The sequence below is a fragment of the Ruditapes philippinarum genome, unplaced genomic scaffold, assembly GCF_026571515.1.
Source record: "Ruditapes philippinarum isolate M1 unplaced genomic scaffold, ASM2657151v2 ctg3646_1_1_1_1, whole genome shotgun sequence".
Classification (NCBI taxonomy): Eukaryota; Metazoa; Mollusca; class Bivalvia; order Venerida; family Veneridae; genus Ruditapes; species Ruditapes philippinarum.
In genome coordinates, this window is record NW_026864437.1 from 90,857 (window position 1) to 109,816 (window position 18,960).

Here is an 18,960-nt window from a genome sequence, read left to right on the forward strand (position 1 = left end):
ATATTACACAAGTTGAAATATGATTATGAATGCGAATTAGTCTGTAATGGATGGTCTTTACGTTGAATTTATTAAGTATCAGGCATAACACGAACAACGAAAGAGTTATATATGGAATGTTTTGGCAAGTATGATACATGATCTGATATTGCATGTATTCATATAGCAAATGATAAAATGTTCCAGACCAAAATGCATTTATTCATCATATAGGTGTTCATTCTAAATCACTTTATCGACATTTTCTTTTCAATCAACCTTTTTATAGGAACATCCAGTGATACATTTCTATTGCTTTATCAATACTTGAAAAAATTATAGAAAATGTGTCCATTGCAGACTTGTCCAGTTAAATGAATGACAACCAGACATTAATTAAATTTTGTTTTAGCTTAAATTATCAATTTTAAAATAGATTAATTCCAAATTGACCAGTAGCAAAAGTAGTACACAAGTACAGTAGTAGTAAATTTTCAAGATAAAATAAAATATATTTAAAGTATTATTTTAAACGGTGGATAATTAACGTTTGTATGTTTTGTCAAAATTTCTAAATCACAATGTTTTAATATGCTTTATATATTTGCAGATGTATTGCAGTTACATAGACTACACTTATAACAATATCTTGTGTAAATACAATATAACATACTTTCGAGACTGTTTGTAACAACAAGACATTTTACCCTGATGACCCAATCAAAGAAACAAATTTGGCCATATATGGTACACCTGGAATATTTCCATTACATGAAAGAAAAAAGTAAATGTATTCCAGATAATTTTACGAGTGGTCCCAATCATATTCATCTTGTTGGATCATTATTCTATGAGTCTCAGAGTAACATTTCAATAAGTGAGCAACACTGATATAAGATTTGTATAGGTATAGTGTATATAAATGAATGTTTCAGGAGAAATGAATAAGATGTTTTTGTTCTATAAATATTCATCATAGTTTAGGGACCTTTCTGTTGCACAAGTGCCACAGTTAAATCGTATATACATATACATGCACATTGCGTTAACTTGTGTGCATCTATGAGTTACCCGCACTCTAGTGCATGACCATTGATTGGCTCATTTTTTCTGGGATTTACTTATTGTGATGACAGAGAAAGGGATATCGATAGAAATATCATATTCAGGTGTTCATTCGATGGTTTCTTTTTTTTCTGGGGTTTTATTTTGTGACAACAGGGAACGAGCTTTTATTTTTGTCTATGATACAAAAGAGAAGGAACCTCAAAACACCCGGCAATCTGATTTATGCTTGGTTGCTACGCTCTCTCGTACAAATCAAATAGCCTCGTCTTCGATACTTTTCTGTTACATACAATTATCTCTGTTGTTTTTTTGTTTTTTTTGTTGTTTTTTTTTTTTTTTTTTTGGGGGGGGGTTCTTTTTTATAAAAAAAAACGATTCATTCGTTGAAATCAACTTGAGTCGTGTGTTGTGAGTTTAAAAGATCAATTAAAGACATAAACAACATAAAAATAAACTCCATATTTGATCGGATTATTGAATAAAAAATCTTGGTTATTGCATACAGTGTCTTGCGTTTGTCATTATCGTCATGGTTTCATATAATAATTATTTTCTGAAAAACTTACATTTATGAATAAGACTTGTTACTCCTTGGTGAAGATATAATTGTATTATTTTCTTAGTATCTAGGTTCCGCATTATTTATGTAATTGATTATCTTTCTTTTGTATCAATTTATCTTCCTATCTATCTAGTTATGCGATAAATGCAATAATCCTTATGATTATTTACAAAGTTTACAAACACTTTACGAATTAATAAACATGGCTGCTGGTATGTTATATTCATTATTTATTTTTTTTATGTAAATTAACATTTGATCTAAAAAATATTTTAAACGTTAGGTCATTTTGCCAAATAGCTCTTTATTTTTTTAATTATTTCCGTAACAATTTATATATTTTGAAACTCAAAATTGTAATACTTTCACTCATGATAGATAATCAGCGGGTAAACCCAAATAACATTTTTTTAATTGTTTTAAAAGCTCGTCAGGACAAAGTAAGTCATAAACACCAAGTTTCAACTTTTCATTTCTTAGATGGGAAGCTCCAATTACAAAACTAAATTATTATTTAAGATTTTGCATTGTCTAATATAAATACTAGAAAATGTATAAAAGATGTTTTATAGAAGTTTAAGGCAATTTTTAAGACTTCACTTTAAAATCTACTTATAATTGTTTCATTACTATATCGATGAATGTATCTCAAATTATAGGAAAAAGACTAATAACGAAAACCTTAAATTTCACAATTTGCACAAAACGGAGATAAAACTCACGTAGATAGTTGTATAGCTCACTATCACTATGTCCTTGTACAAATTTGTATTAGTCAAAATGAGATATAAAGGGCAAAATTCAAGGTGAACAAAGCATTCATGCACCTTGTATAAACCGCATATTTAAAGGAACGTTATACGTCTATATCCAAGGTTAAAATTACAAAATTTACAAGTGTAAGATAAACGATTTGGACTAACTTGAGATTTGATATGTAGCCATAATGTCCCTCTTTCGCGATATTCACACACACACAAGTACATGCATACTCAATGGTAACATTACCTTGAAAAGTGATTCGATCTTATTAATATTTGTCCTAATTATTCTGATTTGATCAGCAAACAATTGACAATGCTTATCTTTAAAAGAACAATAATAAATTTGCATTTTATGCATTATATAAGATTATCAAATATATTTTACTATAAATAATTTTTCATTTAAAAGAATCTTTGATCAGTTTTTCTTGGTGCTTGATAACAACTATATGCATGTACATGAACAAATACTGATAAAAAAATGCCAAAATAAATACTAATGGGGAAATATGATGATGTATATACATTTCATTGGGAACATAACATGATAACTTAAAACAATACATACATTTTAAGTATTTTATATAAAACATTTGAGTAAATGTTGGTATTCCATACAAATATAGACAGAACAATAGTTAAGAATAACTACTATCTTACACCTAAGGATTGCTGACATTGTGGGTTCAAACCCCGTCAGGGGCAATCCGTTGTTTCCGTGAGTATTGGTTGATTTTAGTATATCATATTCAAGGGTGTGTATAACCTTATAGCTTCGCAATCAGACTAAAAAGAATTTTGTATATTCAGCTTAAAACTCAGATATTGTTATTTTAACCTATAAATTGTCAACATTGTATTTACATGAAGTTACACTTTTCGTTAGTTTCCTTGCTTTTTTCTGTTTTCTTTTTCTATACTGGCAGTAACTGAGTAAGTTTATAAACGTTTCAGATAAAAGATGTATAATATATGACGTCTGGAATACTAACAATACAAAAACATTTGCAATAAGCCTTCAGAAGTATCTGATGAAAAAAGGATATAACACATCGATCACAACAAGTCTCGGCCAGGAGAAAAGCTGCCCTATTATTACATTATGTTTACTGCACTCTCGGCCTGAAGCAGACATAAACTACACATTGACCCACTGTAAGACTATTTAGAATGATTTATTATTTTTTGCATGTTCTGCGCTGATAAATACATCAATACTGCACTTAAAACTTGAAACTTGAAGCATAATACCTTATTTCGCCCTGAGTATTTTCACTGGCATTGTACTTATATGACATAATTCAAACAGAAACAACATAAAAACTTCAGAAAAAACCAAAACAATGTTTCAAATTTGAATTTGATTAAATGATTTTTAAACATCATGTGGTAATAATCTTATGTTTATCATCAATTGCAGGTGAGCGGGCTAACAGTATAATTCTTGTTTTACTGCATTTCCGGAGTAACGACACAAGGATGGGTCTATTTGATGATTTATATAAAAAGGATTATCCAGATATAACTGTGTATGATTGTTTGCTCCAGCAAGATTTTGAGAACATAAAAGAAGTGAATAAGAAAATAAAGAATGATTTAAAAGAAAGGCGTAAGAAACAAAGGGATAAACATAAATCAGGACAAGCTTGTGCTTCAAGATAATATAATTCTAAAAGTATAAATAAGCATGCATGTGACATTCCGAATAGACAGCCATATAATAATACAATAATTGAACAGCGGCATGAGAAAATGACCCTTAACGTCATTTATAAATATATATTCAAAATGACGCCAATTGGCGTTAGCGTTTTCTTTTATTTATTCCAAAAGCAATGGAAATGGCTATTTAAAGAATAAAATGTCATTTTATAAAAATAGTAAATGGCGTTGTTGGTTGTTTTCTCATGCCGGTGGTGGTATATATATTGAGATTGTTAATTTTACATTTATGCATACAATACTTTTTACTTGCCTTTAAACCTTAAATAGCGCCTCGTTCAGTATTGATGTTGTATTGTGTATGAGTGCAATAGAACTTGAATTGTACTCATTAATGACGCTGTACGGGTAGAAATGGTCAAATTTGGTTGATTGAATATGTCGCCGCCCAGGAACGTGGACAATGATCCCCGGGAATATTTGAAAAGAATTTGCACTCACCGGTCATATATTATAACCTTGGTAAACTTAGTACTTGTTCCCCGCTTTTCTTTTAAAGCTTAATCATTTACAATGTATGTTTATAATTATTTATTATTATCTATGTTGCATGCAAACAATTTTAATGATATAATTGCATTTAGTATCATTTTCCTCAAGGAAATTTATTTTACTAAGTAACGTCCGATTAATTCCTTCAAAAGACGCTAATTTTCAAATAAATGTAATTATATTGTTGAAAACTCAAGTGGAAAATATTATTTTTCTTCTGTAAATATGAAATATTTTTTGAAAATCATATGCAAACGACTAACAAATTCAAGTAATGGTTTATACCTCAAGTAATTTTCCAAAGACGGTTCATGCATTTTGATGTATTATCGTGACGATTTCTATTATTTAGTTTAAAATTTAAAGGAATGCTGTTTGTACATTACATATATAACAATAAAAAGTCTTTGTTTATGCTTTACTCCAGCATGGAACCCCAATTACATTTTAGACAAAATTTACCTTTTTAACTTCACATGAAACGCGGCAATCAAGAATAATAATAGAATATTAAAGTGACTGATAAAAAATCTACAACAATTATGAACCATTTTCTAAAGAAATGTAAGGCAATATATGAAATCACTGTAGAAATACTTGGAAAATCTATGCGAGTTTTCACAAAAGCATTAATGTATTGTTCTATGAATCTCGTTTTATTATAAAAAGACGAGCTATTTAGAGTACAGTCATATCAAATGTAACGACTCCTACACGATTGGAAAGTAACGCAAAAACGATTGCTATAGAAGTTACTGGTTGCTAAGGAAAGTCAACGCTTGCTATGGAAGTTACTTGATATATGGAAAGTCTATGGTTGATATAGATGTCACTGATTGCGATGTTAAGTCAACAGTTGATATAGAAGTCACTGGTTGCTATAACAAGTAAATGCTTGCTATGGAACTTGCTGGCTGCTAAGAAAAGCCAATGTCTGCTATGAAAGTTATTGGTTGCTAAGTAAAATGTAAATGTTTACCATGAAAGTCACTGGTTGTTAAGGAAAGTCAATGGCTGCTATAAAACGTCATTGGTTACTATGGAAGTACAGTGTTTGCTATTGACCTCTGCGAAGGCAGTAGTTACTAAGGAAATCAACAGTGCCAAACAGAACTAAATGGTTGCTATGGAATTTAGTGGTTGCAAAGGAAAGTAAATGTTTGCTATGGAGTCACTTGAGATAAGAGAAGTCAATGATTGTAATGGAAGTCACAAGTTGTTAAAAAAGACAATGATTACGATGGTGGTAACAAGTTGTTAAGAAATGACAATGAGTGAGATTTAAATAGGCCGTTGACTTACCTTGTCAACCCGGGTTCGTACGTGCGTGCTTTTATTAACTATGTATCTAAATAATTATATCAATATTGTTTAAACTAAAGACAATTTTTGCTCTAAAGAACAAGAAAGTATGTTATTTAGTGCTCTGTTAAGCATTTCTTTAAAAAAAAGTTCACGGTCATCAGAGGAAGTTTCGCGAGCATAAATCAGACCTCTATTCCAAATGTCAAGGTAAAACACAGAGTTCAGAGGAAAATGCTTCTAAGACGTAAATCTGCTTCATAGATTGAGGGTTAATAATGTAACATTGCACAAAGGTTAAACAATGTAAGGCAGTGTGTCTATACCTAGCAAAATTATGGTCCTCGTGCCCAATATCAAGGTCACAAATCAAGGTCAAAAATCAGATAGAAATGTGTGTGGACAATTTTGTAGTCTTGAATAAAACATTTTCACAAGGACTAGAGGTGTTTGTGCACTTTCCATTTAGTATCTCTCTTAAAGCGAGTGTTCGATTACCTACTAGTTGTTTGGCTTTTTTGTTGTTTTGCAATTGGTATGATACTCTATTATTGTAAAATAATTTGTGATGGCATCCTAACTTCTTAAAACTTTCTGACTTTTCTAACACAAAAATCAAAAGTCCAATTAAGGCCAATTAGAAGTCTACAGTATAACATGAAAATTAAATAAAACTAGAATATTATTGGGGCTTTTTTTGTTTGTGGCATGTCAAAAAGCGTCCACTTATTAAGAAAACTGGAATTCATATTTCGGTAGTGCCATTGCGATTTACAGTTCGCAACAGGCGTCATCGAATCTTATAGTCACTTGTTTCTTCTTATTGGGTCCTCTTCTATATAGGTTACCAATTTAGTAAATCTATCTCACAATGTTAAATTTGAATGCAATGTTAAACGAATTTGAATGGAACTAATTAATTGCGTCTGTGATATTTTGATATTACTTTTTCTTTGTCTTGTAATCTAGAAAGCAAAAACAATTTTCAATTTTAACTTGTTTTTTTTTTTTTTTTTTTTTTTTTTTTTGATTACATTGAAATACAATCTCAATCACATGATAATTTGAATTATAACCGAATACGGAATCCATAGCTGCAATTAACTTTCAAATTGATTAGATTTGTATGAGTTTCTTCTAAGTCATTAATTATTACAGGTTATCAATGACGCTATTTACTACACTATATTTTGTAAAAACTATTTTGATGTATAGTGATTTGTTTCCTCAAAGAATCTTAAATTTAAGATCGTGTATATTGATCTCCTTATATATAACATGTACATGTATATGAATGAGTCCTTTGTTACATTTAACCGTCCCTAAGGATTAAACTTTGCTTTAAAACAATATTGGTTTTCAGATTTGTTTCTCACCAATTGTCAACGTAAAAAGGTCATCTGTGCTTTTTTCATCATTCATATTCAATTTGGTTTATTTGTTATTTTGAAATAGTACTTCTTCCATGTTTCCGCTGGCATTTTGCCCAACACGTTTTGTCTTGCCTCAGCACAAAACGAGTATATCTGTCGTTGGTTAGCCTTATTATCAAACACAGACATAATATCTCTCGTTATCTCATACGAGATCATACAAACTGAGATTAAAGGCCAAGATCATAATGTCAGGTGCTATACATGCATCAACGCGATCGTGTATTCGTACTTTCTTGATCAAGTTGAGAATGGTTGAATTCGGGCCCAAAATTAGCTCAGTGAATGAGATAAAAAGAAATTTATCAATTGGTAATGCTCTAGAGATTACATTAGTAAATGAACAAGGACATCAATCTCATTGATAAATAAAGATTGTTCAAATTTTACATACCTATGTTGACGGATAATTAAGACAATTAGCTAAACTCCCATTATTCCCCATAAATGCATTATTTTTTTATTTCTTAAAAGTTATTTTTTATTTATGAAGTTTTGTTTTAGTTTCTGAAATGTTACTGATTGGCCAATTACATGAACAAACTTATGCCTATTTTGCCTTTTGGCAGATGGTAGTTAAAATGATAAAGTTCGTATGAGAGTCAAAATACTACTTTGTTTACATTTTTCTTTAACATTTTTTTCTTTTTACTTTTTTTTAACACCACACTCAGCGCATTGAATGACGACGTTGCTAGTGAGTTGCTAGTGTTATGCCAATGTATTTCGACAAGGTATAAAAAGTACTTAATTGTATTGGACTCGAATGTACATTACTTGGATAAGATATCCCAAAGCACCCGATTGTGATGGTTTTTTTTAAATGATAGCAAAATGAATTTGATAGATAACTATACACCTTTAATAATTTTTGTCTATTTGGCAGTAATTAAATTTTGATTTCAATAATACAATGCATTCCGTATAAAGAATTTTACTTCAAAATCATATGACAGACTAATGTACGATTCAGTACTAAGAAGAACACGTGATACATAAAAGGCACTTGCAATTAAAACCAAGAAATTATCTCGTACGATTTTATGTAAAACGTTTTCGACACAAGTTTAGTAGTATTAGGGCGGACCCGTAAGTGGTAATTTTAATCAACTAGTCTTTACAACCTAAGATTCAAATAGTAAATTCCTCTACTCTAATGAACAAAATAATACATTCAACAATATTTGATATTGATTCGTTGGCATTTCCCGATAAAACAAAGGTCAGTGTGCTCAATGATTCACTCAGTAATAATTATCATAATTATTCTTATGCCAACTAAATTTTCATGACCTAAACCAGCCAGGAATAAAAAAAACAATTTACGAATTAGAAAGTATATATGTAACTGTTCTTAACTCTAGACTCAATAATTATTTAGAAAGTTAAAACATTCTCTGCGAAGAACAAGCTGGATTTAGGAAAAAGTATAGCACCACTGATCATATATTTTCTCTGAAAACTTTGATTGATTTATATCTGTATAAAGGTAAAAAGTTATATTGTTCTTTTATTGATTACAGAAAGGCTTTTGATAGCATAAATAGAACTGCACTTTGGCAGAAATTAATCAGCAATAATGTTGATGGTAAATGTATAAAGATCAATTATAACATGTATTTACAAGGTAAATCTTGTGTTAAAATTAATTGTTTTAGTTATATGTCAGATTTCTTTACAAGTCATACAGGCGTTCGTCAGGGTGAAAATTTATCTCCCATATTGTTTTCTTTATTTTTAAATGATTTAAACTATTTTTTGTCACAACATTTCAATGGTCTGGATCTACTATCAAACATTGTAAATGATACCCTGAGTGATTCTGATGTTGAAATGTATTTTAAGTTGTACATTCTTTTATATGCTGATGGCACAGTTATATTTGCTGAATCTGCTGAAGAACTGTAAAAAGCACTAGATGCAATGTCAAATTATTGTCAATTATGCCATTTACAAGTTAATCCTAATAAGACTAAAATTGTTGTTTTTTGTAAAAGTAAAAGAGATTTATGTAATATTCCAGCATTTAGTTTTGAAGGTAATTTGCTAGAAATTGTTGATGATTTTTCATATCGGGGTGTTAAATTCTTTTATAATGGTAAATTTGCTAAAACAAAGAATCATTTATTAGAACAGGCAAGAAAGGCTATGTTTTCAATTATAGTTAAGGCTAGAAAATTGGATCTACCTATCAGTATGCAAATTCATTTATTTGATAGCATGGTAGCACCTATATTGTTATATGGTAGCGAAGTGTGGGGAATTGAAAATGTGCATATCATAGATAGATTTCAATTAAAATTTTTTAAACTTATATTAAATTTGAAACAAAGTACTCCAAATTGTATACTTTATGCAGATTTAGGGATATTACCTTTATCTATTCATATAAAAAGTAGAGTTTTGTGCTTTTGGAATAAGATTTTAAGAAGCAAACAAGAATCAATAAGTCATATCTTGTATAATATGTCACACTCTTTGTATTGTAGAAATGTGTTGAAACTCCCATAGATGAATAGTGCTTGTAAATTACTAGATTCACTGGGTTTATCAAATTTTTGGATTAATAATGTTGCCAGTTCTCTTCCATTGTTAAATTGTTAAAAATAGACTGAAAGATCAGTTCATTCAAAATTGGCATAGTGAAATGTCAGAATCCAGTAAATGTCTGAATTATAGAATGTACAAAAGTGAATTCAGATTTGAAAAGTTTTTAGATATTTTACCATCTCATTTAGCTTTGGTACTATTGCGCTTTAGATGTATGAACCATAAATTGCCTATTGAGTCTGGTAGATTTTGTAATATACCAAGAGAATTAAGAGTGTGTAACTTATGCAATACTAGCTCACTTGGTGATGAATATCATTACTTATTTAATTGTCAATTCTTTAATACTGATAGAAAAATATATTACTAGAGAGTATAGCACTAATGATAACTCAGTCAAGTTTTCTATGTTAATGAATAACACAGATAGGAGTATATTGTTAAAACTTACAGTATTCTGTAAAAGAAATTACATCAGCATTTAAGTAACTGATAACTAAGCTTATTTTCATAATGTAACACTTTCATTTTTTTTATTTATATTTGCAATGTAGTGCATTAGTATATTTCGTGGATATCTCTTTATGATATTTCATATTATATGTATATTATTGTATATGTGACTGATGCCTCTAAGAGGCCCAGCATTTTCAATAAACTGTTCAAACTGTTCAAAGAAAAAGGCACGTGTAAATTGGTCAGGCGCAGCTGGAAATCGAACTCTGTTGGCTTGCATATCACTAAACTCTCTCGCAGTGCAAAAATATTATATGTATGTAATAATACATCGTCGGATACCCACGATTGATAAACATGTCACATAACATGCAATCAATGATGAATTTTAATGGTTCGGCCGTGGGTATCCGACGATGGTAATAATAAAGACCAGTATCTTTTTCGATTTTTTCTGACACGCTTAAAAGATCATAATCCTGTGTATACCCTCCAACCTCATTTTTGAGTGACATATTTCATATTTGTTAGTTAGATATACCCCTCGGATGATTTTGTTGCTAACTTTGAATACAGTTTAGGGTAAATACAGTTTAGGGTCACTTGGGTCGTCAGTGTTAAGAATAGACTTTAACGTGTTTGCCAACACAGTTTTCTTTAAATTGTGTGATGTCTTTATTGTGTCGCCTCTACGGAGTAGTAGCGACATATAGGGGTCACTTCTCCGTCGTCTGTCTGTCTGTCCGTCCGCCCGTCACAAAACTTGTCCGGACTACTCCTCATAAACTACTGGTGCAATTTCATCCAAACTTTACAGGAATGATCAGTACCAAGTCTAGTTGTGCATATTGTCAGCATTTTCCGGTTCAATGATTTTTGTCAGAGTTATGGCCCTTTAATAAGTTTTATTTTTAAAGTTTGTCCGGACTACTTCTCTTAAACCACTAATGCAATTTCAATGAAACTTTACAGGAATGATCTGTAGCTCAAGTCCTTGCGCATATTGCACGGGTTTTCCGGTTGAATGATTTTTGGCCGAGTTATGGCCCTTTGATAAAAAGGTGTTTTTTCTGTGTGTTGCCAGATACACAAAAGCTTGTCCGGACTACTCCTCATAAACTACTGGTGCAATTTTATCCAAACTTTACAGGAATGTTCAGTACCAAGTCTAGTTGTGCACTGTCCGTCTGTCTGTCCGTCTGTCACAAAACCTGTCCCAACATGAAATTGGCCATCATGAGGCGACACATGTGATCACTGTGATCACTGATCGCTCTTGTTGATATAAAGGATCACTTAGTCATGCGGTTGATTGTTTGTTTTTTTTTGGGGGGGGGCGTTCCAGCTTTACTGGTGGAGGAAGACCTCATGTGCCCTTCCGTGCATTATTTCAGGCACGAACGAGCACCTGGGTAGAACCACCGACGTTCCGTAAGCTAGCTGGATAGCTTCCTCACATGAAAGAATCCAAAGTCCCTGTCGGGATTCGAACCCACAGCGGTGAGGGGCAAGTGGTTCCAAGTCAATGACCTTAACCACTCGGCCACGGACGCCCCCTCATGCGGTTGAAGATTGTGTTTAAATATAACAGACGGGGGACGGACGACGGACAATGGATATCAAAATAAATATAGCTCACATTAAGCAATTAGTGCCGTGGTGAGCTTACATGAAGACAATTTGTTGGTCATTGTCGTAAATCATAGAACCAGAACCTGAAAGGACTTGTTATAACCAATGAAAAGGAAGAGGAATAAGACAACACATATCGCAAACATTTAAATGGATGCAAGTTGTTATTTTATAGCTTCATATTAAGGTGCACATATTTCAACTAAATGAAATGGGTTGATAAGTTGTCAAGTTGCGACACTTTATCTGGGGCAGAAAAGTAACATGTATACTTTGACCTGCCACAGTTGCAGCTCATAAATTGTGTCCCGGATTTCATGACATCTATAATTGCGGTTATCATGCATCTCACTTAACTGCTCTTAATATATATCTAGAATTAGATAAATTACAAGTGGTTTAAAGTCCTTAACGATTACGCAGTTGAACTTAAGAAAGGCATGTAAGCAGAGAAAGGCAACTCTATTTTAGGATGAATTGTAAGCAATACATGGGTTATGCAACTTTTATTTGTTTCTTTTGTGACTTACTAAAACAGGGTACAATATATTAAATTGCTTACTCAAAATCAAGTTGTTTAAAGTGGCATGAAATAGTAGCGGCTGTTATAGTAGCAGAATTTGCAGTCTGTTTAAGAGCCTGGACCTCTTAGAGAAATATAAGAGGCAATGGTGATCCTACATCGCTCAGTTGATATTAATTGCTAGGTCATGATTTTTTTCAGTGTAGAGTTAGGTTACACAGTTATTGTAGGCAAAAATATGATATTACATTCTATTAATAACAGAAAAAAATACCTATTCTTGGCCACAGACCTTTAAGTGTACTGTAAAAATAAACCAAATTTGTAGACTGAAATTAAACATTTCAAAATAAAGCCACTTATACATCATTTTGATCCATATATAAAATTATAACAGCGATTCAAAGGGAATAGCAAGCTATACTAGAACTCCGCGAGTCGGATGTGTCGCCTTGTGAATAGTACAGTTGTCACTTAGGCATTTTCTTCTTAAATATAGGTTATTAATAAACACCGCTCTTACAATATACATGTATCTTGAACTTAAGTGGCATTTGAACTGATTGTATCAATGTTATTTCAGGATTGATGTAGCTTTACTCATTACACGATATACACGCCTTTTTCACCCCCCCTCCCCCCTTTGTTGTTTCTAATGGTGAAAAAATGCGTTATTTAGGCCCCCAACACTTGTTTTTGTTTGAGAAATGTTGTTAAAAAAGTGACGAATTTTTCGGCGCGGCCCCCCCAACCAAAAGATACATCAGGGGGTTGCCAGAAGGGGGATGTGCCCCTCATCGCCAAGAAAATTTTGGACTTGTGAGAGGTTATAAATGACCCCAGATTGATCATAAGGTAACGTGTAACCAACGCTGAAAAGCATTTGACTCTATCTCAATCCATTGAGAAGTTGCAGCACTTTGAAATCAATTTTGATGGAAAAAATCAACGCAAAATAGTGATTTTTGGCAATTTTGAGATGTCCCCTCGTTGCCATGGTAACAGAACATTTAAGCCTGAGCATGTTGTTTCAAGGGCAATGGTCCAGTCAGCATGTGTGCCAAGTTTGATTAGTGTTGAAGCAGTTTTTATAGTATTATAGCAATTTGAACTTGTTACGGGAGACTTTTCAATGAAAACAGCCATTTTTCACAAAATGCTCATGAAGTAATGGGTTAAACAGCTTTTATTGTGTAGGAGAATTGGCCCGGACAAAAACAAGAGCCGGTTGAACCGGGTGATGCTCCCCAAAAAGGCTTTGGACACAGGAAGGTATACCTCTTGTTGTGTCAGAGTTATGTCACTGACAAAGTTCAAAGTGTAAAAACAACCAAAATGTTGCGCGCGACATATTGTCTCAATATGGTGATCATTTCTGTGAAATGGTTGTAAAATCCGATTATTGGCTGGACACGATTTGCTGCAAGGTCATGCTGTGACCTTGACCTTCAAGGTAGCGACCCAAATGTTGCATGCGAAACGTCGATTAAATATGTTAATCATCTCTGTGAAATAGTTGTTAACTCAAACTTCAAGTAACGAAGTTATGGGCCGGACACGATTTTGCTGCAAGGTCATGCTGTGACCTTGACCTTCAAGGTAGCGACCCAAATGTTGCGCGCGACACATTGACTGTATATGGTGATCATTTCTGTGAAATAGTTGTAAAAATCCGACTGCAAATAACGAAGTTATGGGCCATACACGATTTTGCTGCAAGGTCATGCTGTGACCTTGACCTTCAAGGTAGCGACCCAAAATGTTGCGCGCGACACATTGACTGAATATGGTGATCATTTCTGTGAAATAGTTTGTAAAATCCGACTTCAAATAACGAAGTTATGGGCCATACACGATTTTGCTGCAAGGTCATGCTGTGACCTTGACCTTCAAGGTAGCGACCCAAATGTTGCGCGCGACACATTGACTGAATATGGTGATCATTTCTAAGACAAAGTTGTAAAATCCGACTTCAAATAGCGGAGTTATGGGTCTGACACGATTTTGCTGCAAGGTCATGCTGTGACCTTGACCTTCAAGGAAGCGACCCCAATGTTGTGTGGACACGTCGTCTCAATATGGTGTTTATTTCTGTGAAATTATTTTAAAATTTGACTTAAAATAACGAAGTTGTCGGCCGGACAAGATTTTGCATCAAGGTCATGCTGTGACCTTGACCTTCAAGGTAGCGATCCAAATGTTGCGCGCTACACATCGTCTTAATATGGTGATCATTTCTGTGAAATAGTTTTACAATCCGACTTCAAATAACGAATTTATGGGCCGGACACGATTTTGCTGCAATGTCATGCTGTGACATTGACCTTCAAGGTAGCGACCCAAATGTTGCGCTCGACACGTCGTCTCAATATGGTGATCATTTCTGTGAAATAGTTTTAAAATCTGACTTCAAATAACGAAGTTATTGGCCGGACACGAGTTTGCTGCAAGGCCATGCTGTGACCTTGACCTTCAAGGTAGCGACCCAAATGTTGTGCGCAACACGTTGTCTCAATATGGTGATCATGTCTGTGAAAAAGTTTAAAGATCTGACTTCAAATAATGAAGTTATTGACCGGACAAGATTTTACTGCAAGGTCATGCTGTGACCTTGACCTTCAAGGTAGCGACTCAAATGGTGCGCTCGACACGTCGTCTCAATATGGTGATCATTTCTGTGAAATAGTTTTAAAATCTGATTTCAAATAACAAAGTTATTGGCCGGACACGATTTTACTGCAAGGTCATGCTGTGACCTTGACCTTCAAGGTAGCGACCCAAGTGTTCCAAATGTTGTGCGCGACACGTTGTCTCAATATGGTGATCATTTCTGTGAAAAAGTTTTAAAATCTGACTTCAAATAATGAAGTTATGGACCGGACACGATTTTACTGCAAGGTCATGCTGTGACCTTGACCTTCAAGGTAGCAACCTAAATGTTGCAGGCGACACGTCGTTCGTACGTTCGTTCGGGACGTACGTTCGGGGAGCATAATAAAGAATAAACTAGAAATGTTGTGCCCGTTCTGTCAATCTTATGACTCTAGGACAAATATTTTTTGAAAACTAAAAATCTTTTACTAAGTAAAGGGCAATACCTCTAAAAATACTAAATAAATCCAGATGAAAATACCCAGGTGCACAACTACACATGCTGATCAATATTCCTGTAAAGTTTCATGACTCTTGGTCAAGTCCTTTTTTAATTTTAGTAACATGCGACACAAGTTGAAAATTGCAAAATTTTACTATTCAAGGGCAATAACTCTAAAAATACTGAATAAATCCAGAGGAAAATACCCAGATGCACAACTACACATGCTGATCAACATTCCTGTAAAGTTTCATGACTCTAGGTCAAATACATTTTGAGTTACATGCGACACAAGTTGAAAATTGCAAAACTTTACTATTCAAGGGCAATAACTCTAAAAAAACTAAAAATATCCAGACCAAAATACCCAGGTGCACAACTACACATGCTGATCAACATTCCTGTAAAGTTTCATGTCTCTAGGTCAAATACTTTTTGAGTTACATGCGACACAAGTTGAAAATTGCAAAATTTTACTATTCAAGGGCAATAACTCTAAAAATACTAAAAATATCCAGACGAAAATACCCAGGTGCACAACTACACATGCTGATCAACATTCCTGTAAAGTTTCATGACTCTAGGTCAAATACTTTTTGAGTTACATATGACACAAAAGAGAACGGACAGACAGACAAAAGAAAGGACAAGGGTAAATCTAAATGCCCGCCACTAAAATGGGGGCACAAAAATAACAAAGGGCAATAACTCAAATAAGAAGTGCAGAGTACCGGTTCTTGTGCATTGCACTTCTTCTTAATGAGATATATCGTCCTATAACGTTTCAAGTCCATAGCTTTTATAGTTTAGGAGAAATGGCCCGGACAAAATAAAGTATGAAAATTAACAAAGGACAATAACTCAAAAATTAAGAAGCACGACTGAGTTATGCTCCGGAATAAGGGAAGCCGCCAACAACGAATCTGAGGCCTCAGACAAAAGTAACCCCTATATGTCGCCTTTTTCAATTATAACTAGATAAAGTTCAAGGTAAATCCAACATGAAAGATTACTTGACATACAAAACTGTAAGGTGATTAAAATTCTAAAATGAAATGCAAAAGAATGCCCAAAATAAACGGAGTTTGATGTTCTCTGTGTAACAACAACTCAATGAAATGGAAAATTTTCCAGTACAAGTTAATGTAACAAGTTACCAAGGATACCATGATCATGACATTTATCTTTTGTAGAATGCTACAATGTACATTCCAAATTGTCAACAGCTAAGCTCTGTGTTTCAATTTGTGTTCCTTTATCGGGTGACTTTCAATTTTGATCATTTGGGCATTATTAATAAAACATCAGTAAAAGACCACAAGGTGATAACCAGACCAAGTATTAAAGCTGAAAATTAATGCAAATATAAAAGGTATCAGACTTAATGCATGTAACTCGATATTTCTCTTATCTCCGTATGCCGATGGCACAACTATAATGCTTGATGGAACTGACTTGTTTAATCTCCAAGACACACTATGCAAGTATTAAAATCCAAAGCAAAAATCTCTAAAGCTCTAAACATAAATACAGATAAAACAAAGGCAGTATGGATTGGTTATATGAAAGGGGATAATCAAACAATTTGCCTGGAGTTTAACCTTCTGTGGGAATCTGAATGCTTTTATTAACTTTGTGTTATTTTTACTTTTAATTTATTCATTGGTCAAAGGTATTATTAAACCTACTGGTAAAAATGTTGTAATTAAGTCATCAGCCTTACTAAAAGTAAACCACCTCATTCTTAGTTTGCCAAATCCTGATATACAAACAATTAAAGCTATACAAAACTTCTTCTTTAAATTCCAATGGAAGTCAGGACCAGATAAAATAAAAAGAAATGTTATACAGAATTATGAAAATGGGGGTCTCAGAGTGATCAATTTAGAGACATTCATAATGTCTTTTAAAATTGTTATGGATATGAAGACTATTTATGTATAATACTAAATACTTTAATTTTGAAAATAATATGACATTATGTATACTCAGTTCCTATGATATCACGGGTTCTATGATGGTATTTACATTTTCTGCGACTGCTAGTAAAAGCAACACATGACATTTCTTATATTTTTAAAATTGTCACTTTTTATTGCATAGCAATTGCCAGTAAAATTAAGTTTGTGAGTAATGAATTTATTTGTGGTAAGAAAACTATTTTATGAAATCTTCATATTTGACTACAATTTCCCTTAAACGTTTTTACACAGACAATTAAAATATGTTATAATCTGACACATCGTCTGTTTATATAGTTTGAATCTTATAGCAAGTTAAAGTGACATGCCCATCCAAGGGTATATGGTGAGTGAACGGGTGAAGATCAAAATAAGTTTTCATTTTGCCATAAATCCTTTCAATTTAATATTTAAGTTCGCATAAACAATAAATAACGCACAGATCGAAATGAAATTTCTGTAAAGATCCATTAGAATTTACCTATAACACTTATTTTATAAAAAGAATGGGGCAGCCTTTTAAAATTTTAGGCAGATTTATAATTTTATCCTAAACATTTTCTAGTATTAACTGTTGGTCAAACACCATTTTGACAGTCAATCTTTTGAAATATCAAGTCAATTCAGCTCAATTTGACTATGAAAGTTTTTCACAACTTAATTTGAATATTACGACACATCTATCCTTCCATACTTGCATTTTTAAGGGATACCGTAGTAACCTTCTGTGAAATGACCCAAAATGGCAGACAATTGAAATAGTTTAAAAAATATTTCAATTGGATCTTTTGAAATAAATCTTTGCGAAAGGTTTACTTATTGAATAAAAGAAAAATCTCATTCATATATGATATTTAAATTTAAATAGTTTCCCATTGAAGATAAGTACCGTGATATCCTAGAACCCCGGGCTACCCTTGTCTATCAAGTATCAGAAAATATGCAGACCAATTTTTGACAAACTTCAGACAGTGAAAAATAACTTTTGGAAGGATGTTTTAACAGGTCTCATACAGTTGCATAAACTGTACCCTAGTAATTGGAGTGAATTCTACTCACTTCCTGTTTGGCATAACTCTATGTTTAAAATGGGTGGTTTTACTGTTTGATTTCCTAGATATGTAAATTGCCACATTTCTTTGTTTAATGACTTCAGAGACAATAGAGGTAATTTCCTATCATTTGATGATTTTTTTATTAGGTTTGATATAAATACCAATTTTTAGAGTATCAAAATTGTAGTCTATTAGATGTTTAAATAAAATGCCTTTAGGCACCTGGCTAAGAAAGAGGAATGCCTATTCAGCCTTTACTGATTAAATTAATCAAAAGTCAAAAGAAGGGATGCAGACAAATTTACATTCTTAAAAAGCAAATACAATATCTACTGCTGAGTTAAAATGGAAAGATGGGTTATTATTA

General features: G+C 32.7%; 1 protein-coding gene across 1 annotated transcript; it reads left to right on the forward strand.

Annotated features, from left to right (window-relative positions):
* Nucleotides 1–1,758: 1,758 nt before the first annotated feature.
* Nucleotides 1,759–5,067, forward strand: LOC132725553 (uncharacterized). The gene is made up of 3 exons (XM_060710688.1): nt 1,759–1,821; nt 3,328–3,528; nt 3,794–5,067. Exons 1-3 carry the CDS (start codon nt 1,812–1,814, stop codon nt 4,033–4,035), a joined length of 453 nt encoding a protein of 150 aa, XP_060566671.1. The 5' UTR covers nt 1,759–1,811; the 3' UTR covers nt 4,036–5,067.
* Nucleotides 5,068–18,960: the final 13,893 nt, after the last annotated feature.

Coding starts and splice junctions, on each gene's coding strand:
- LOC132725553 (XM_060710688.1), top strand. Junction 3,529..3,793: donor AAACTACACATTGACCCACT/GTAAGACTATTT, acceptor CATCAATTGCAG/GTGAGCGGGCTAACAGTATA.